At 45.1% G+C, this 21,937-nt stretch overlaps 1 protein-coding gene across 39 annotated transcripts in view; it reads left to right on the top strand.

Annotated features, from left to right (window-relative positions):
- Positions 1-21,937, top strand: part of baz (par-3 family cell polarity regulator) — a 207,283-nt gene that overhangs the window by 154,294 nt on the left and 31,052 nt on the right. For all 39 annotated transcript variants that reach the window (XM_077658911.1, XM_077658881.1, XM_077658888.1 and 36 more), the window contains exons 2-13: positions 8,743-8,847; positions 9,964-10,156; positions 10,961-11,103; positions 11,769-11,969; positions 14,229-14,320; positions 14,835-14,912; positions 16,378-16,522; positions 17,326-17,602; positions 18,274-18,569; positions 19,584-19,727; positions 20,896-21,096; positions 21,343-21,530. In XM_077658911.1, coding sequence (XP_077515037.1) covers positions 8,743-8,847; positions 9,964-10,156; positions 10,961-11,103; positions 11,769-11,969; positions 14,229-14,320; positions 14,835-14,912; positions 16,378-16,522; positions 17,326-17,602; positions 18,274-18,569; positions 19,584-19,727; positions 20,896-21,096; positions 21,343-21,530 — 2,063 coding nt within the window. The remainder of the gene's footprint in view (positions 1-8,742; positions 8,848-9,963; positions 10,157-10,960; positions 11,104-11,768; positions 11,970-14,228; positions 14,321-14,834; positions 14,913-16,377; positions 16,523-17,325; positions 17,603-18,273; positions 18,570-19,583; positions 19,728-20,895; positions 21,097-21,342; positions 21,531-21,937) is intronic.

Genomic DNA, 21,937 nt, shown 5'->3' on the forward strand with positions numbered 1-21,937 from the left:
AGGACGCAAATACATCGAGCTCGGGACGCGTCGCTGCAAAGCGGTGTAACCCAACGCCAGTCGACCTGAGTTGCAGGCGCCCTCGGCTGCAGATTGGCGTCGCTTGAGGGCAACAAATTAAGCCATTTTATTTATCCCAAATGGGTGGCGAAGATGCTTCTATAGACAAACAAATTTAGATTTAAGTATATTGGACAAATCAGTAAAATCGGTTACGACGAGTCAGAATTAAACGCCGGTCCTACGCGATGTCAAAAACCCGTTCATGATGCGTTCCCCTGGCTGGCGCTCGCATTCTTCGGTGTATTTTGCAATTATCGCACTGCGTAAACAAGTAAACGCACAACCGGCGCAAAATCGAAGAGATTGTTTAACCTAAGTAGAACACAGCGTGGAATTCGTGCTGAACTAACGCGCAATTGCTGCTATACAGATGCAGCTAGATAGATATTAAACAAAAGTAGCGCCGAGATGCGGTAGTCGCTATGGTCGCATTCCTGGGGGAGTTGCGTACTCGTGGGGTAAATGCTGAATCATGTACAATCGCCTGGAAGCATTCATTTAGCGAATACACGGACTGTTTGCTAAACAAGCTGCAGGTATCGTAATCGGCAGCCACGGACCTTGAGCAGTCTCGCAGCGCGGCTGCGTGGGCGGAGCGAAGACATAGACGGGCATTTTGGTTGGTACGAACAGTGAGGCATCGTGTCGCTGTAATGTGGACAGGGGATCGGCCGACTGACGCGCTAACTACGGGCATGAGGCATCCGCCGTGCGTCGGCGTCGGCGTAATGTGGCAAAGCGAAATACAACGCAGAAACCGCGTTGGCGTCCGCGGTATGTCGACTGAGATCGGCCGGAGCGAGCGGCTTGGCTTCAAGACTCGGTGTCGTCCCTCGCTTGCTTGGCCTTTCTCAGCATATCGCAGCACCGACCGAGTTAGCCAGCGCATGATTTCGAAAGGCACTGCTATGCACAGCATTTGCACGAGATCAGATGACGCAGTAATCCGTGCGTCACAACTTTTGGGGCCCATGTTACATGTGTTGCTGCTCTTCCCTGATCGTGACGTTGCAGCGCACCCCGGCGCTCAGAAACCGAAATCGCTCAGTGTAAGTGATGCAATAATAAATTATTTACCGCGCACGCATCCTGGGGCAGTACGCAACGTTTGAAATAACGTACGTGTGCAAGGCAGTTGAAATCGACTTCTTGACGATAGGTGGATGCTGCTGTCGGCACGAGGGCCTACTTTGAAGGTCATTTGCTGCTTCGTTCTTGAGCTGTATCCAACTGTAGAAAGTTGAAGGTCCATGCTTGCGTCACGTCCTTCGCATAAACGCAAGAACACAGTGTGCATAGTGACCGTGAAATCAGCTGCGATGCTTTGCTATTGGCTCCCCAACAAAGCTGGGACGGTGTGGGGTAATTAGCGGATCAGTCGAGCATACAGCCACTTATTCTTACAGGCGGCAAATTAGGTTCGCCTCGGATCGAGACGTAAACATAGTCATAATCATGAAACGTCAAGAAATCAACGACCACGCCAAACTGCCATGGTTATACATTTCGGTCGAGGCTAACACTTCGGTTTGCTTCAGAAGAAACCCAGGAACCCACATTCTGGACAAGTGCACCAAGTTCATGGTCTACTATATCGACAGCGCCAGTGTACCGTTTTTTGTTGTGGCCTTAGTACTGATGTGGTTTTTAGCGGTAGGGATGTTCACATGTATTATACACTAGCCCCGAACCTCACACCATGCACTGTACGAGGTCAACGCCGTATGGTCGAGCTTTAACTACATCCTTGACTAGCTGCTGCACGACGTCGTTTGCGTCGTTGGGGAACGCTGACACTTTGAATATTCTTCCGGCGTCACTGACGCGCAGCCTGTTGCGCCAGCTCGACGGCGACGAGTCCTCAATGGTTTAACGCGCGTTGAAAGAAACACGCACACGAAAGAGACGAGACCTCGCGCGAGAAGGCCACGGCGCTGATATCCTCGCATGCAGACCACGACTACGCGACGACGAGCGCATTCCTTTATTCCTCTTCCTCTCCATTCGACTCGGTCTCGCACAATGGGCCTCGGCGGGGACAGCGGAAGCGAGGCGGGAGCCCGGCAACAACCGCAGACGGGCTTGCATGGCGGTCGTTGCTGGCTCCAGCCATCCGTGTACGAGCACGATCGGACAGGGCCATCGAGTTCCGACGGTGGCAAAGGCCCTATCACGTACCCTCGTCGACTGTGCCGGTCGACGCGGCGTCGCGAAGGTCCGATCGAGACGAAGTCGTCTTCTCTCGAATATGACGCATGCGTGCCGAGGACTTGGCTCTCTCCCGTCAGCCTTTCCCTTGCACGTACACGCTAGCTACCGCTACACCGTGCGTGCACCTCGATCCTCTTCTGCTGGCTCGTCTTCATTCTGACGCAGACGGTCTTGCGTACAGCTTCGTCTTATTGCCTGCAGTGGCATGCGCGAAGTGATTACTTGCTGCCGCGCTGCTGGCTGCGCGGACCACTTGTTTGTCCTTGTGCGGGGGGCACACCACAGAGCTGCATGAGTGTAGGCTGTATTCTTCGAGCCCTTTTGTGATCGCCGGTCGTTATCTGTCACTTCCGACGCCGGTATGCGGGGCCCATTGTCTGGCGGATGGTGTGATCGGCTCATCGTAATGAGCGACGACTCTCGGCGAGATCCATTGAAAGTGCACGACTTGCCCCGCGGCGGTGGTGCGGGGAGGGTCGTCGGTTCCACTGTTCTTTCCTCCGTCGTTCTCCTTTTGGCCTTTTTTTTTTTCATTCATGGATTTTCCAGGAGCGTGTTGCAGTTCGTGTCGAAAGGTCACGACGCGCAAGGCCCTAAGCGCCTCGATCTTGCCGTCATTAGCTTGCTGAAGGTTCTGGAGTTCGTAGGGAAATCCCTCCCAAACAACACACACACACACACACACACACACATATATATATATATATATATATATATATATATATATATATATATATATATATATATATATATATATATATATATATATATATATATATATATATATATATATATATATATATAGCCTATTCCAGCAAAGAAAAGAGACCCGAAGTAAAGAAATCGAAGCGAACTCTGAAAATGTGGTGCGGTCAGGTTTCTGATCGTCATCGTGACCACGCAGTACGGATGTGCGGGCATTTTGAACGTTTCCGCTTTTCGCTGCATGCGTTGTTGGCTACTTTGGCCTTGGCCACTTTGGGTTTTTGTGTTCACCCTACCTGCGTCTACCACGTGGGGCTGCCTAGCCGTGTTATCAGCCGGGCAGACTTGGGCCATCGCACCCGCGCGCAGCTTGGAAACGTGCAATTTACCACGCTGGAGTCCAGTAATCCCACCGCGACGTAATCATCCGCATTCGGCATGCGTCTTCCGGGCACCGACACCGAAGTTGCTGGACGGTGGTCGGTAAGTAGGAGCGATAGCCGCAGATCAAGGAACCCGCGGCGTCACAGGGAGGCGAATGCCCTGCCCACCGCGGCTAAGAAAAGGCCGGTCGTCGGAATGAGCCGTCGCGCTCACGGACCGTGACCGTCAGCGCCTGTGGCCACTGCGGCCGTCCGCGCGGCGGCGGTCGCAGCCGCCGTTGAGGCAGCGACCCGTGCATGCATGCTTATTGGACCGTGCGCGGGATTCGCCGGCCAAGGCACAGTTGTCGGTAGCGTTCCTTTGTCGCTCTGTGAGCGCTTCAGAAGTAGTCGTTCCCACGTTAAACATGCATGATCGACCTCCACTCTTGCACAAGCGCACGGGCGTCTTGCCGTCGCGTCTATTTTTGCCCCATGAACGCGGTAGGTTCGGCCTAGCATATATGCAGAGTGTTTCTCCAAAGACTTCCCACAATTTTTAAAAATAGGCGTTTTGAGTTAGAAGAGCTCTTTTTTCAGCATGTCGTTGTCACTGGAATAGTACTTGAGAATACAGCTAACTACCAGGCTGGTTAACTAATATTGAATAGTTAACGTTTTGACTGTTACTGTTAGGCTCCTTAATTATTGAGAGGCCTGTAGCCCACCGTAAGTAACACCTATACCAGTTTTTAGAATTTTGAATACATGGCTGCCATCGGCACTGTGGCCCAACAAATTTTGGCTGTTTTGACGAGTTACATGCACTGCAGAGGTTGTTTTGTTTGCAAGCTTCTCGAAAGCTCGTGTATTTTGGCGCGATGTGGCCAAAATTTTTGGGCCACAGTGCCGAGGGTAACCGCGTTTTCAAAATTCTGAAAAATGATATGAATATTACTTACGGGGGGGCTACATGCCTCTTAGTAATTAAGGAGCCTAACAGTAATACGTAATAAGTTAATCATTTAATATTTGTTAACCGGCCTGCTAGTTAGTACATCTTAGCTGTATTCTGAAGTACTGCACTGCTGACATTGCTATGCTGAAAAAAGTGCTTTTCTAACTCAAAAAGGCCTATCTTAAAAACATTTTGTAAAGTCTTAGGTGAAACCTTGTATATACATTAGCTCAGCCACAGTTTCCAGACATCCTTAACAAGCTACTACATGTGCATAACCTGCATTGCAAAATGCCTATTTATGTAGAACTTATGAAATGATGGGCATCTGTGAGGTTTGGTGGTGATTGCCGCTGAACGCTCAAGAGGTGTCATGAAATCTGCCCATCAGATATTTTCGTGGGAAGAAACAACAATGCTGTTTTAGTCATTGACAGCTGCCATGGAGAATAAAAATAATGCTGGAATTATTTACAAAATTTACTGTGACCAAATGTTGAAAAAAAATGTCCTTTAATGAAGATAAGTGTTATACTTGAAAATGTTTTTCAACTCTTGTGACACTCTGCAGCATGCACGCAGTAGTTATTGCACATTGAGCAACATTGCAGGATTGGCACTGCCTGCAAGTCTCCCATTCATGAGCGCACATCTTTCAGGAAACCTCTTTTAGAAAAAGAGGCTTGAAATTGAACATCTTTACCTGAAGTAGTTTCCTAGCATAAAGCAATGGTTACTGCCTGCCTAAGCACTAATAACAAACTCGAGTAGCGGCTGCTATCGTATTAGACTGTATTGCTTTCTTGTTGGGCACCAAGACTAGAGTTCATTTTTCTGGGGCCTCAAGCACACACAAGGTCTGAGGGGCAATATCGTGCAGCCTGCTGGTCCTAAAAATTTCGGCCTTTTCTTTTTTTAGAAGGACTTTACTCCTGTCCTCTTTTTTACACTGCAGTGGCCTTTAGACATGAGTAACAAATACATGATGTCGGGCAATCCCTGCCAGTATCAGTACTTAGCTTTTCATGGAAAGGGCCTACAAAGTTTGAATATGCCAGAAAAAGAAAGCAGCTGAAAAAAGAAAATCGATTTTTAATTTACAAGTGGCCATCTTTACCTAAGCTTGTGACCTAATCAGTTTGATATTATATGTTTAAATTTACTTTGCACGCTTTGTTTACTTTTTACTTTTTATGCCTTGAATTCCGCCTTCCTCCTTTCTGGCTACTGGCCCATGGGCGACAGATTTTTAAGTGCTGCCTGTATTGGCAAGATGGTTTCGAGACTCCCATTGCATAAGTTTCTATTTGGGTCTGTAAAACGAGCAGTTCTAGTTGTATGTGACTACTTGGTCTGATACCTGATTAGTCTTCTCATAAATTGCAAGAGCAGTAATTATATTTGCAGTAGAGTATATTTTCTAATACTGATAATTTAGCAGTCTTGAAAAAAAATGGTGAAGGTAATCAATAGTGTAATATCTACCACAGCACAGTTGACACAGAACTCTACTACACCACTACAAATTTCTGATATGAATTAGTATGCAGCAATGAAATGTCCACCGAGTGTCCATATGTCTTATATCCGTCCAGCATATGTTATCTGCCTGCACTCTTGAATGTTGGATTTTATTCTAAAGTATAAGCCTGGGCGAGTTGGTAGGTACTCATTCTAAAACAGTGCAAACAAGACAAGGACGAAGGAAATGTACAAGCAGCGCTCGCGTTGTACGTCTCCTTCGTCCTTGTCTTGTTTGCGCTGTCTTAGAATGGATCTTATTGTCCATAAAAGTGTCAGACATTGCAGTGCAACATACACATTTAGATCAATACATACACCGAATGGATATTCTTGATTGATTGCTTGCAAGCTGCATTTTTTTGTAAACTTTCTGTGCATAGTCATTTGCATTCAGCTTGTTACGAGTAGCTGTCCCTTCAGGTCAGAGTTCATGTGCTCGTTCTTAGAATGACTAACCATTTTTGTAAGCTTTCCTGGTAAGATTCAGCAGTTAAAATGGGAGGATAGCATTTAGAAAATTACTGTTAAAGGAAAATGCAGATGCACTGTAGCAAGTATTGTTACAGTAGGTATTTTTTTTTAATTTTAAACTTTAACCTTTGCCAAGGCTCTACTGAGTTTATTAAGGTTAGCATAAAAAACCTTAATCAAACTCATGCAGATCAGCTACACTTGCTAATTGCAGATGCAGCCTCACATATTAATGTCTGAGTTATTGTAAGCATGAGCTACCCTTCAAGCTTCTGTTATGCCTCAGCCTCAATATGATGAGTCATTGTCTGATGAGAAGAGTTCCTTTTAAATACATTCTGTATACTTAGCTGCTTGAATCACTTACTCTGCACACTGATTAATTCAGACCTTTGGGCATTCACCTTTATTGCCTAGATATGTCTCTTTGTACAGTGTGGAGTGATGAACTGAATCGTTATGTGATGTCTCGTTGTAGTTCATCTCAGCAGTGGTAGCTAATGCACATATAGTCTTCTTGCTTGAATTTTCCTTGCTTCAAATACGCACTCCTTGCAGGGTGCCTGAAATAATAAAACAAACTAAGAAAGGGCACACCAATTACTCTCTAGTTTTCTCATTCTGCTGTCACATCACCTGGGAACAGTCGCCAAGTGTGACCCTAAGAAAGATATGTGGTCCACTGAATGAACTGCATTGTTCAGCAAAGACTAATTTGACACTTCCTCCTTTCCGTAGGCAGCCAGTCATGATGACCAGCTGCCTTTGGTGGTGTGTCCTTGCTTCCTGTTTATTGTCCCTTTCTTTCTTTGTTCAAGCTCGGCACTAAAAGCTGCGCCCTCTGTAAATGGTTTCCGCATGAAAGAACTGGGCCATATAGTCACAAGGGAAGGCTTTGTTTAGCTCGGGTCTCAAAGCGACTATCTTGACACCTGCCCCCTGTGCAAGCTTTCACTGTAGGATGAATGTCCTCAAATACATTGACCTGCACACCTCAACCTCATCACTCCACTGGCTTTGTTCAGCTGTAGCTGCGTTTCTGTTTTAGTGCGTGCGTGCTTTCCCATAGCCGGCTGATTTTCCTCCTGTTCTTCCCGCTTGTGGGGGTTCCAAATGCTGGAGCACTTCATCTTTCACCCTTGCGAACCAAGAAAAGTAATACTTTGAAACTTTCAGGACTTGCCTTGGTCCTTCTCCATTCATGACAGGAACGTTTTCTGAGACAGCGGGAGAGTAGTAATATACCTTTCTCTGTGATTATAGTGCGTGTGCTTATTGCTTGAAAATGAAGGCAATATGCATCTTTTGGACTTCCCTGACTCGTTGGTAGGTTTCATGTTGCTGTTTCATGGTCTTGCAGAAAGGAAGCAACAGTCTTAAAATTTTTGATGGCTACTTGAAGTCTTGCTTGCACGCGTCACTTAAGCCTTTATAGAACTCAAGCTGTATGAATGTTGGCTTCCTTTATATGTTCATATATGAGCTTTATGCATGTCTCACAGGCATATAGATGGTAAAATAGCACTCAGAATGACTGCAGGAATTGAATGACATCACTTTTAAACTGTTTCAGCCACTGGTTTTGTAGAAAAAAACGGGTGAACAGTTGTACTTATGGCTTCGTAAAAAGAGCTCAAATGTGGTATGTATCCGTACCTCACAGTCTTTCGGATATATAAAACAGCTTGCTATAAAATAGACCTCTTCCTGGTGTAAGCAGTATGGCGTCAAAAAGGTGTTGCCCGGTAGGCAAAATCGTCCACTTTCAGTTCTGAACCGGTTTTTTAGTGTCGAGCACTCTCCCGCCGCCTTTGTTCCCCAATTCGAGACTCCTTGCAGTCTTTCTTCTGGTGAAAGCCCCCGCGGTACTGCGTTTGCTTTGCCCATCAGTCCAGAAACACGTGCACTGATGATGTAGGCCGGGAGAGGTCTTTTGAAAATTGTTTCAAGAAGTATGAGGCAGTTGACAGACGGAAAAGGCTCAAATGCTCAACAAGTTTAAAAATTTTTTTTTTTCCCACCAAGCTGGGCCTCGTCGAACTGTACACTAATGCTTGTAAAAACACACAGAACACCATGAAAGAGAAAAATAAAACACGTCGAATGGTTTGCTTGATAGTTTGGTAGTATTCAGTACACAAAGATATGCTGTGTAGGGGCACCATTTTCCGTTTGCCGGCACTTGAAGCAAGTGGGACACATGTTTCTACAAAGGATTAACTGCTAGAATTTAACAATTTGAAGTCCTTGCGGGCCAGTCATTTGACCGGATAGGAAGCTTTTCCATAGGAGTTAGTTTGTCGTTGCGGAGGCGTACATCTAAATACTTTTATTGTGTCCAGATCTCCACTACAATTTATATGTGGAAAAATTTCATTCTTGTGTGCTTCTGAAAGGAATGGAGCATTAATCGAAGGTCTGAATGGTGGTTCTTCTCTCTTATTACAGCCACAAGACACATGGGTTACTGTACATAATGTGAAAAGCTGTAATGATGGAGGAATCCTGGATCCTGATGATCATCTTAATGACGTTGTTGATGACAGAGAACAAGTGAGTGATCTTTATTTCTGTCTGTTGATATTGCATTTCAACTTTCCAGAAGCAGGAAGTCTTGCATATGAATTTCGCTTCTCCTTGTCCTTTTCCAATGTGCACAACCTAATATTGTTGAAAAGGCATAATGATGCTGAGTACTCTTTGATTATATCTAGGCTTCTGCACTGCACGAAAAAAATGCCCACATTTTTGGTGTAATGTGTGCCCGTTACTATAGTCTTAATGTGCAGGGAAAAACAGTGCCAGGCTTATACTCTGCATGCAGCTGCCACATTGCACTCTGGTATCAGAAACTGTTAAAACTTTCCTTTCCAGGCTAGTGATATGAACGTCGAACCTTTTTGCATGGTAATTTCTGTAGGAGCATGTGTATGGAAAGGATGATGAGCAGTTATGGCTACTTGATGTGCTAAGTTCTTGTTACTGCTTGCCCAGAACATTGGTGACCCTTCCTGGTTAACCTTGGTTTCATTACTGCTGTTTGGACTTAGTGAACATAAAACCTTATTGCTCTGCGTTTTCTGGGAGTAATGGCCTGTTATGGTGGCACAATGGCCTGTTAAGGTGGCAGAGTGGCTTTGGTGTTTGGCTGCTAGAGCCAAGGTTGTGGTATGGTATTTCAGCGGAGGTGAAACGCTATTATTGCCAACGTGTGTGCGGTGTCGGTGCACATTAACCTCTTACGTGCTGCAGTACTGTCCTGAATTCTGACCAAAAATGGCCAACTTCTTTATTGTAGTCAAAAGGAACTTCGAAATACCTTCTCCACCAGAACAAAATCACTCCTGCTTGTTCTGTCTGATGTAATATGTGCTGCCATCTACAAGAAGTATGACAAAAGACACTCAGATGATATCAGCTGATCCATGATATTCCAACAAAACGAAAAGTATCATTGATGGGCTGGGCTTGTCTTTGGCCATTTTTACTAGCTCATTCATGGCACGGAAGGGGTTTAAAGAACACCAGGTGGTCGAAATCTATCCACACCCCTCTATGACAGCATCTAATATAGCTAGTGTGCAGCTTCAAGACATTAATCCTCGAATGCCATACCATGCCACATTGTTTTCTGGGGGTAAAAGGCGATGCCCACTCACTGCATTGCAGATTATAGCTGTGTTCGAGGAGCGGTCATCACCCTGCCCGACCCACAATGCTGGGGATGGGACCAGTGCCAGTTCTGTGGGCACCGAGAGCCCTGACATCTTCCACTGCAATGAGCTGAACCACAATGGAAGCGTCAAGGGTGGCTCCAGTTACGTGGATGTGGAAGAAATTGCTGCTGACAAGCTTCCTTTGGGTGAGCTGATAGTGGAATGCAATGGCACTTTTCTTCTGGCAGATATTTTTCATGTCATGTTGAGAGGAATAGCGCAGAGTTGAAATGCAGAGAAAGGATAAGGCAGCGTAAGCACTCTTTCTTTGTTGTTCCTTTGCCACTAGCCAAACTCCAAACTGTCAAGATTTTTGCAAAGCTTGTGTTGATTGGTGATTACGGTGAAGTGGTAATATTAATCAAGCAGCCAGACATGTTTTAGCTATAGCAAGAAGTGGATATCTGCTACTTTTGCGACACTTCCAGTCAACATATAGGTTCCTTGCTTTCACATTTTGCTTATATTGATTGGAGTGAGGAACTACTCTGTCGCTGTCCAAACAACAAACATGTTGATTATAATGGGAAATTATTATTCAGGAAATTTGCCTTCATATTTGTGGAAACCTGATATAGAGGCTGAATTTCACGACAAATTGCATGGTCTTAAAATGTGCAGGTCAATATCTTTTACTGCAAGCTGTTATGGTTTTCTAGAGAAGGCATTATTACTGCCATCATCATGCATAAGCTTGCCATTACTTCCATGATCATGTGATGATTAGCTCTGCCGTAATTGATAGCCATAACTGTGTGTAATCATGATGACCATTGTTACTAGTTTTATAGATACTTCACAAGAAGTCTCAGTGCCTGTTTCTCTGCGAAAATTCGCCTCCAAGAACACATTACAGTGTAGTATTTATGGTGCAGGTTCTTGCACAGCAATACAGTGTAAAACTGTTTTTATGCAGAAGGTTCAACTATGTGCCCTTACTGCTCTTGCAGGCGTCGCTCCCCTTCAGGTACGAAGGGGCAGTGAGCCGACGCTAAACCGTCTTTCACCAGTCTCATCTGAACCAGATCCTAGCAAGAGGTGGTCAGCTGCAGTCGTTGTAGATGACCTCTCACTTACTCGAGATGTGAAAGAGGTGAGTCTTCCTCATGTGCATGCAAATGAAATGACCACTGTGCTAGTCTCAGTGGCAAACCTTTCTAATGTCATCATTTTTTCATTGGACACAGCACTCAAGGCTACACAAATTTAATACAAGATTAGAGTCTCATTTTAAATGAAGGGTCACATTTTTCTGGACTGTAATTTACAAACCTGGCCCAAAGCACCATGCAAAACCAACGATTGTATTTTCAGCTTTCTTCTTTTTTATGCTTTTATCTTCTTTTATCTGATCATCACGGGGGATGTGTTTCTGTTTAAAGTTGTAAACTCCTCCTTCTTATGTCATTTCTTGAGGAAGTTAGTGAGGGTAGAAATGTCCTCTAGCTTCTCTATTAAAGTGTCTCTTTCCTTACAAGAAAATAGAAAAACTTAATATGGCGAACCCTCGCAACTGAAAAGTACACTTGTCAAAACCTATGCATATGTGTAATTGAAACCGTTGTTAAATAGGTAGCAATGTTTCTCCTCATACATGTTGCTCATGCAAGAGGAAGAAGTCGTGTATCTAGGTCATTTCATTCGTTGCGCCTTTGTATCATCATCCACAACTTTTGTACTCTGTTGATGTTGATATCCTGTATTATGACAGTGCAGTGTGTACCGCCGTGTCATTTATTTTGCCCCATTGCCCTGCAGAATGGCAGCATCTCGGACAATGAACAGGCCTCCTTGCCTCCTCCCCCACCTGGGGAGAGGGGCGAGGGAAGTGGCGGCGAAGAGAAGTCCACCCTGGGTACCCTGTCGCGCATTTCACGAGGCTCTGGCCGGCTGTCCATGCTGGGCAACAACCCCCACATGCTGCGATGGGCAGAGGCAGCTGATCGGCAGCTCTACAAGGTACTCTTCGGAACATGCACTACAGAGCACATCATGTGGTTTAGTGACAACGGACAAAGTGCAAAGGAAATTCTACTCTTGCCTGCTCTTGTATTATATTGTATGCTTTGTAGTGGGTGGCTTGATGCCGTCTGTCTTAGTGCAAAGAAATTTGTCATACATAGCTTAGTGCAATCCAGCAGTATGGAACGAAATTCATGTCACTTGCATGCTTGTATTGAACATCCAACTCCTGCACTTCTCTGTTGCTTAACCGTCTAATCCGTAAACTTCCATCTGATCACTTTAGAGCCAGCTGAGTTTCGGCTTCTTGGGAAGCTTTGCTTTATATTCATTAGCTTGCTCTTCAAGGCTTGCGTAACAGTTCTTAGCAATTTAGAACAGCCCAAAAAGCTTATTTTACGGCCTAGAAACACATGTGCCCCTCATAAAAGGGATTTGGTAAACGTTAGAATTCTTGAGTAACTTGAGAAAATGTGTGAAAGATTAAGTTTGGATTAAGATGCAAGGTGACTTATGCAAGCAAAATACTTTTGCAACTTTTGCCTGCTCACTCTTGTCCTTGCAAATATGCAAGAAAAGAAAGTACTGTTGGCTTCTTTAAGAACTAAGGCAGAGTTAAGGTGCAGTCTGAGCTTAGTTAAGGTAGAGTTAAGGTGCATTCTAAGGTGACATTACGGATGACCTACACACTGTATAACATGCTGTACCATGTGACTCTTTTGGTCATTTCCTTCTGCTTCAAGCGTAGTTTCTTATTCTCCTCAGCTCAGACTGCTTCATCATCATCATCATCATAAGCCTGACAGCACCCACTACAGGGCAAAGGCCTCTCCCATGTCTCTCCAATCAACCCTGCCCTTTGTCAGCCGCGGCCGCTGTCAGACCGCCACCTTGTCAGCTGGTCCGCAGCCGCTGGGGACTGAGGGCCGAGGGTTAATTGGTTTGTTCATAGAAGGTTGTGGCCAAGTGCTACACCAGGGTGGCCAAATCCTGCTCTGGTGAGGGAGTGCGTTGTTGGTTCTGTCACCGAGATCAGGCCGCACTTCAGGCCTGATTATGCAATTCCATCGACACACGGAGTTTTTTTTATTTTTTTCAAATCCGGTCGAGAATTGCATAGCACCGGGATTCTAACCCCGTTCCTCTTTGCTCGTGAGGTGGATGCTCTACCTCTCGCCACCGCTGCAGCCTGTTTAAGTGGCAACAAAACGTTTAACAGATCAGGGATTAGGATGGTGCTTGGCTGGTGCTGGTGCTGATGTGATCTGAGTGGTGCAGGACACAGGAGGTAAAACCTGTTCTGCAAGATTTTGCATCATAATTTTGTCACTGAGCCTGGCAATCATTTCAATCATCTGTCACAGCAAGGTGTTTTCTTAGCAAGTGGTGACTGCGAAAGCTGCAATTTGATCAGTGGCATACAAGCACCTTTACATGCATACTGCTTTCTTTAATACCTGTTATATACCATATGTACACAAATATAATGAGAGTTTTTCCTGAGTTCATCAGTTTCAAAATGCATCTTGCATATTCAGCTCAGTCTGAGCTGAAGAGAGTAAGAAACCATGCTTAAAGCAGAAGAAAATGACCGAAAGAGTCACGTGGCAATGGTACGGATATACTGCGAACCACCAGACTCATGAACAGCTAGGAGAAGCCAACTTTTCGGCAGCCTTCCGACTGCGGTGCATACATGGGTGAAGGAGAATGTGGCTATGGATGTGGAAAAAAGGCTGGCCCAGGCTGTTGAGAAAGAGAAGTGAATGAAAGAGTTGAGTGGAGTAGGGAAAGGAAAAAGGACAAACGGGCACAGGACTGAGCAGCGCAAAACATGAAGCAGTGGTGGCACAGTGATGATGGCGACCGTTGCTGCATGGGAGACTGCATGCATTAACATGTCAGGGACATTGTCGAGCTCGATGATGTCGTGTGCATTTTTGAAGTGCTGCTTCGCAATTGATTCAATGAAACCTTTGCCTCCATATTCTTGTATGCTGTCTTCATTTTTGCTAAGCCCTCGGCTGTAGGTGAACAGGCTGAGATCATGTTGTAATCGTAATATTGTTATCTATTTTCTTTTTCTTTTTTTTTTTCATATTCAAGAGGTCTGGAACTCTCTGCTCACGTTATATTTGTGGGCGTGTTATATATGCATAGTACGGCAATTCACTCCGCTTTTGTTTTACTGAAGCGAACTCAGTACTGCTAGGTTTGAGCACCTGTCCTCATACTTGTTCTTGCTTCCTTTTGCAGTTTCAAGACAGCAGGAAAGAGCCACTGGGCAGTGCTGGATCATCTCCAGACAGGGATAGTGCTGCCTCTTCGGGGAGTGGCCCGGAGGATAGGTGAGGGGCTTTTTTCACCACTGCTTTGTATCGCACCTCATCTCGCAAAACCACTCTGTATGAAACTTATGAAGGGTATTCTCTGACTTACAAAGTTGGTGCATGTGCAGCATCCCTTTGCATATATTTTGGCATGCTTGATGCTTTTGTAGACTGATTTCACCGTGGGCATCTTGATTATGAGTAGTCTCACCACCATTTGCTCCACTGTGGTTACTATGGTTGTTGATTTTGGTGCATACTCTGTGGAATGTTTTGTTTGCGTGCATTCTTTTGTTCTCATGTGCGCATGTACAGAGAAGAAGGCGCGGAGTATACTGTGTTGTTCATCAAACCCTTATACTCCTGTGAAACTTGTGGTAAATTTAGTTGATTCATTGGGTTGGAGGTGCACAGTGACCATGCCTGGCTGGTAACTGTCGTTGTGATGATATGTTGTTAGTAGGGCAGTCAAGTATAATGAAAACATGTGACAGTGAGATTAGTTCAAATTGTGCTTTACTTGCTCACCCAGGGATTCCGTAGTTATACTCAAGAACGAGGCTGGTCCTCTGGGCATCCACGTTGTTCCGGAGCAAGGCAGTGGAGGAAGGTGAGGCACACAATTTTCCTTCCTCCTGAGGAGCATGCCAGCCTTTTCTCTGCTTCACAAAATGGTGGCAAAATGATGCTTGATTTAGCAAAACGTGGAGGGGACATTTCGTGAATTTTTTAGTGCATTAGAATCTGTGGGCAAATCTTGGCAACTTTAATTGTCTGTGTGGGGTTTGCTGATGAGCACCGGTATAAGAGGAGAGAGGCTGCACGACTGGGGTAGTGGTTGCCAAAAGTATAGCCAAAGTGACAGCTGAAGAGTCCAGTTAAAGGCGTCAGTAGGGGGTGCTGGCATGGTAATGTCAGAGGCACAGTGCAACATAGTGCGCTACTTTATGACCCAATCAGGCTGTGCTTCAAGGTCAAGGTACATAGAAAAGTCACGTGCCACATCCACCTTGTATTCTGGGTGCAACTGCTGAGGAAAGGGGACAGTGTGCCGTCCAAGCAGAAGCAGTTTTCAGAGGTAGAACTTCTCAAGTGTAAGCATGCTGAGGTGTAGCAACGGCAGCACAATAATGTGCCAGTGAGAATCCAGAATGTTGTGTCTATTTAGCAGACAGGGGAGTACAAAGGGGTGCTCGATATCACACACGAAAATTACAAATTAAAAAAAAAGACACCCCCTATGCTTCTTGGTTCCAATGTCTGTTGCCTTCCATAAAAATGATGAGTTATTGAAAAAGTTTGTAGGGATAAGGTGGCCGCAGCTGGCGCACGACAGGATTAACTGGGGAGGTATGAGAGAAGCCTTTGGCGTAGTCTAACTGATGATGATGGTCTGCAATGCACACATGACACCAGGGTGACAAAGGAGGCTTTCATTGTGGACGAACAGTGGCAGCTTTGATTACAAGATGGCCTGGATGTCACTAGCATTGCCCTGATGCCAGAGAAAGCACAAGCTGTTTGGTGGGGGTTTTAAAATGTATTCTTGATGTGCTGGAGCATTTTTTGACCTCTTTACATCTCACAGCAGGCCCCACAATGAGGCTTAAAAGCTATTGTAGAGAGAAAGTTGGGAAGATGGGATGCTTGACAATGTAAAATGAACAAGGGGACAGAGGCAAGCCTCGTTCCACCTGGCAATGTTTCGACAAGAGGACTTGTCTTCGTCCTCATGTTAAAGTGGTGGCTAGCTGACTGAGGCTTCCATCTTGCCTTTTGTTAATTTTGTGTCGTCTTGAAAGCTATTGCATTTCAACAAGACTCAATGCAAGTTTTGGGAGCCAATTTTTTAAAATCTTTCTTGGCCTTGACAAGTGAGATTTTGGTGCACCTTTGTTCACCTTTTTTTTTTTTTGCACAGCTTGTATCTGCTTGCTGTATTTTGTCTTCCATTTATTGCTATGTGTTGACACAGTTTGGGGCTTGAATGCTTCTGTTGATGTTTCTGCTGCCTGACAAAGCAGTTACTTTCTCCTTGCTCATCTGAATATGGCTACCTCTCTGTGGCAAACCAGGGACATGGGCCTGGTGATTCAGGGCATTGAACCCGGTGGGCGGATTGATCGAGATGGTCGATTACGGGTGGGCGACACCATCGTGGAGGTAAATGGCCGCAGCCTGCTGCACCTCAGCTTCCAAGCTGCACAGCAGGTGTTCAAGGTTGGTGTGGTGGAGGGATGCATTGCAACTTCGTATCGTCTTGTTCAGCCCATTCGTTTTGAATTCCATTTGTTTTCTTCGCTCTAATTTTTTCTGACTCTTTTTTGTTGTCTTTGCTCTGATCTGTATTGGGCTAATCTGATCAGTTCCTTGTTGTATTCAAAAGCAGGGCAGCACTGCTGATGCTTGAATTTTTCTTTCATCATTTTTTTTTTAAACTACACTGCAGTGTGAGGAATGTTTTTCAGTAGAGTTGAGCCAGCCAGTGTGCAAAGTAGGGGCCTTGCAACAGTTCTTGATGGCTGTAACTAAACACTGCAAGTTTTTAGCTCATGTTTCTACTGGGTGAAATCAGCAGAGCCATTGGGAGGTTTAACAAAGCCAAAAAAGGCCAAATAATGGAATTGAATAAAAATTGGATGGAGCTGACCTCAGTGTTTCTAAAAACTATTCCCACCTTTAGTGAACAAGTTCTTTCATGGAGCAAAAAATGAGATAATTGGAAATAAGTATATGGAGAGGAGGCATTGTTTTAAGTGCACTGAACTGCCATAAATGCCTGCTATGCCTTCTCACCTCCGAGCTATCTCTTGCGACACGCCATGTTGCTTGTGAAGTTGCACTGGCCATTTCACGTTGTGTGTCCTTCCTTCCTTTCTCAGTGTTAAATTGATATTTTCTACCTGAAAAGAATGCGAACGAAGATGTGACAAGTGTTTCTAACAGAAGATATACATAGTTGGTCTTCGGGCATTAAAAATAGAGGCTTTGCATATTAAAGTTCGTTCTCATCCTCGTTGCAGGAAGCATTGCGGTCTCCAGAGATCTGCCTACATCTGTCACGGCGAAGGCCGACTCAGTCTGGCTCCTCTCCTGCCTCATCGCCTCCTCCTCCTCTACCACTGTCACTGCCGCCTTCCCTGCCAACCAGTGGCAGTGATGCAGGCTCCTCTTCGGTGGCGTCCTCGGCTCAAAGCCTACCCAAGCGGCCACCCCCTGCCCCCTCCCCTTTCCGCAAGGACCCCACAGAAGGGCTCAGCAACGGTCCTGTCAACGGTCTGGTTGAGGGAGAAGAGAGGAGTGAGTGCAAGTTTGTCAGGCTGTGCGGTGAAATTTCATACAGTGCTGGAATAAAGTGACCCTTTTGCTTCCTCCTGTCCTGCTGGGGGTTTTGAGGATTTTAAGTTTAAGTGAAGCACACTTTGACTTCTAAATAAAGTTTATTCTCTCTCTCTGTTGGGTATTTGAAGCATAAGTACCACACTTGCTTATGTATAATGAAGGAGCGTGCCACAGAACTGAACAATTCATCTGTGTACTATGGCAGGAAAGAAATCTTGCTATACTGCATTGAAGATTCTGTCAATAGTCCTAAGGTCACAGGGTCAGCTTCTGCTTGTTGCAGCTACATGCTCACAGTCATGACATCCAAAAAGATAGATGCTTGCAGATTACGTGCAGTTAAAAAATTTCTCTCTTACTAGAAGGCCAGAGTCCATCACGATGTTTTGATAGCTGCCCTGGTGTGCACAACTTCCGATGCAATCAAATCATTGTGAACTTTTTATTTGAGGCTTCTTATCCAATTTTGTGTTTGCGCTTGCATTGACTTTACCCGTAGCATTCAGCACTATAATGAAATAAGATCAGCACTATAATGAAATAAAATAGACCCTAATGGATTCTTTTTTTTACCCTAATCTCTGTTGATCATTCTTTGGCGTTGTTTACAAGGACTTTCCACTTCACAGGTGGCGTCAACAGTAAGGTGGCAACTGTGACTCCCACCAAGAAGCTTCCACCACCTCCACCTTCGGCCGCTGCCAATGGGCGGGCGACTGGCACGTGTCTCAATGTGGCCAACACGCGCAAGATTGGCCGCAAAGTGCACATCAAGCTGGTCAAGGGTCCAGAGGGGTTAGGTTTCAGTGTCACAACACGCGACAACCCAGCTGGAGGGAACTGTCCCATCTACATCAAGAACATCTTGCCAAGGGGAGCAGCCATCGATGATGGGCGGCTCAGGCCAGGTGACAGGCTACTTGAGGTGAGGGTAGTGCTCGTACTACTGTGAAGAGGCATGTACTCATGTGCTGTGTAATGCATCAGGACAAATATTGAACTCCCCAGTTTTCAATAATGTGGCACTGATGTGTTTAAAAAAAATTGGTTTTTGAGGAAAGGAAATGGTGCAGTATCTTGTCTTGCATCTCAGTGGACACCTGAACTGCCCTGTAAGGGAATGAGCCAGTGGCCAGTGAAATAAGAAAGGAAGAAAGAGGTGCCATTATGGAGGGCTCCAGAATAATGTCGACCACCTGGGCACCTTTAACCTGCACGCACTGACATTGGGTGCACTGACATTGTGTGCCCACTGGCACTGACATCGCACAGCACACGGGCACCTTTTGCATTTCGCCTCCATCGAAACGCAGCTGCTGTGGATGGGTTCGAACCTGGGAACACCGGCTCAGTGGTACAATGCAAAAAAACAGCTAGCAGTATGTAATTGTTGCAAGAGGTTTTCAGTGGAAGAAAATTATGCAACATTTTTTTCAATCTCGCTTCTTGAAAGTTCTTTCCAATCACCTAAGTGTACTTACTGCTGCCCCCAGTCATCTTTTAGACCAGAGGTCCTGAAAGTGCATGGTATGAGCTGTTTAGTGTCTTCGTATCTCACAAGAGAGCTTTGTGTCTCACGAGTGTGCCTACCAGTGCTGTCAACTCTCCAGAATCAGAGTAACATTTGTAGTGTTCAGCGTTCACATCAAATTAGTTTTCCACTACCTGAGCAGTTTGGTTGTCTAAGGCAGCCTTTTAACAAAATTTAAATGGCCCCTACTCACATCATTTTCTGACCCTTTCCTGGACAAGTTTGAGAGTTGTGCTCCAGATGAATGAATAAAGATAGCATTAGGGGAGAGGCATCTGGGCTATAGTGAAGTGGGCCACATGCACTACAGCATTGCATTTTCAAAGCATTTCTGCTTACCCAGCAGCTATTTTTTACTGTACATTTACTTTAGAAGAGAGCACACATTTTGTTTAATTTTTTTCCCAGGTGAATGGGGTGGAAATGACAGGAAGGTCACAAACTGATGCGGTCACCATTCTCCGAAATGCACCCCCTGGCAGTACGGTGGAATTGGTAGTCTCCAGGCAGGAACCAGACCCCTCACCTAGTCCTGGCCTCCCCAGGGAAATTGTGAGTACTTTTCAGAGTCCAGTTTTTGCCATGGGTGGAGGAAGATTATGGAAATGTTTTTTTTAGTGCCCTGTAACATAATGAATCTCCATCAAAAGAAGAATTAAAGGAAGCAGAGCTTGCCAATGAAAAAAGTAGATTCAAGCTAGGCTTTATTTGCTTTGTAAGCACTATGTGTGCAGTGGTCTAGGTCAGATCTGTCTGGTGATCAAAAGCAGTGGGTCCTATTTTCATGTGCAATTCTTCTTTTATGGAACAAGTCTGCAACGTCATGAGTACTTACTATCGATGTTAGCACATTTAACATGATGGCATATCCTTTAGTTGATGATCCTAACATTTTTGGTCAGAATAACACTTTTTGGAAAAGCACGTCATGCATGCTCATTCTCTAGTCCATGGTCTTAATGTGGGATTCCTCAGAACCTTTCCGGTCACTGAGACTCGTGCTGTTTGCAAAGCCCTGCTACATTTCTTGCCTCGGCAACAAGCCCTTTGGGCTAATGAAGTACAGCATATGAATTAAACCATGCCTCTCAGACATTTTTGTGCTCCTTCAGGAGCAATTGTTTATGTCCAGTGTTACAGTGCAGTGGTGCAGTACATGAAAGGGCCATCGAAGTGACTCTCAAATGATACTAATGGATATTTTGGAGCCCTTGGGGACATTCATTGTACGCTTGAAACTCATCTCTTGAGTGAATCCTCTCACATTTTCGGCTTGGTCGCAAAACACAGTGGAGCCATATATGCTTATCTAAATCAAGTGCTATAAGAATAAAATCATGGCATGTCCAGGAACTCGTACATTCCAACAGCAGTTCTTTGAACGTCTCACATTGTGCTCTTAGCACCAGAATGCAATTGTAGACTTAATGAATCAACTGGTTCAGTGCTTTTTGGTTTGCTCTTTTGTATGCAATCTTAAAGCAAGACCAGTTCATGGTAGTAACTAATCAGGTAACCTGTTTTTTATCATCAGAGCTTTCTTACTCTTGCTCTCCCAGGCTCAACGTGAGCCCTGCTCTTTCATGGTAAACTGCTTTTGAAAATCCGAGCTGCTTTATCATGACATCTATAAATTAGATGCATTCAGCAAGAATCCTTTGATTTCAGCAGAATGTGTCGGGTTTTCATGTCTTCTTTGTTTCTACCCTCTCTTGTACAGCCTCCTGAGAAGGCTGGGGAGGAAGTTGGCATCTTCCCTTGGCGCCAGAAAGAAATATTGACACTGGACATTCCACTCAATGACACGGGCTCAGCCGGTCTTGGCGTGAGCGTCAAGGGCAAAACCTCAACCGGTGCCAGCACCCCCGTCGACCTGGGTATCTTCGTCAAATCAGTCATCCATGGTGGAGCAGCTTCTAAGGTCGGCATTAAGTGCATTCCATTCTACATATTATTCTGGATTTATTTAACAATTTCATAATTTCTTATCAAATTTCAAAGAAGTTCTTTACAAACATCGAATCATCTTGTGTCTTTTCTGAAACTTCCTAGTAAATCTGTTTTTGTGGTAACATATGGTGGGCCAAGCATTATGATTGTGGAACGTGCTACACTGAACCTACGCAGCTACATTCTGTGAATGAGCAACTCATTTGTCGCTTTTCAGGATGGGCGCCTGCGGACAAATGATCAGCTGCTCAACATCAATGGTATCTCACTGTTGGGCATGACCAACAGCCAAGCCATGGAGACCTTGCGGCGTGCCATGACTCAAGGCGAGGGCCCAAACCCCAATGCCATTACCCTCACCATAGCCCGTCGAGTGCCTTCGCAAGACGTTGCTGAAAACCTCAGGTGCCTTTCACTTATTACTTGAGTAGACTTGTTTTCCTCACCGAGAGTGTGACAACAGATGGAGAACTCCATCCAATTATTGTTCTAAGTAAAAATTGATTCTCTAACTCTTTCTGGCTACGTTGACGGTTTCCCGGCAGCAAAAAACGCATTTATCGGCGTGAAAATTGGATTTAAACATCTTCCTGTTATTCAATTCAAACTCAATGTGGCCACCGTTTTGAAATGAATGACGGTGCAGTGTGGCCTCTGGAATCTGTACTGAAAAATTGGTGCCAATGCATGCATTTTACTTGCAAAATCTGCCGTGGATGGCAACCCCTATTATTTTGTTTTTTGGCCCTTTCTAGCTCATAAAAGCTCCGTTTTTGGGGAGAGTGGTTTCTTTGTGATTAGAATGCATTACT

Source organism: Amblyomma americanum, chromosome 3 (assembly GCF_052857255.1).
Source record: "Amblyomma americanum isolate KBUSLIRL-KWMA chromosome 3, ASM5285725v1, whole genome shotgun sequence".
NCBI lineage: Eukaryota > Metazoa > Arthropoda > Arachnida > Ixodida > Ixodidae > Amblyomma > Amblyomma americanum.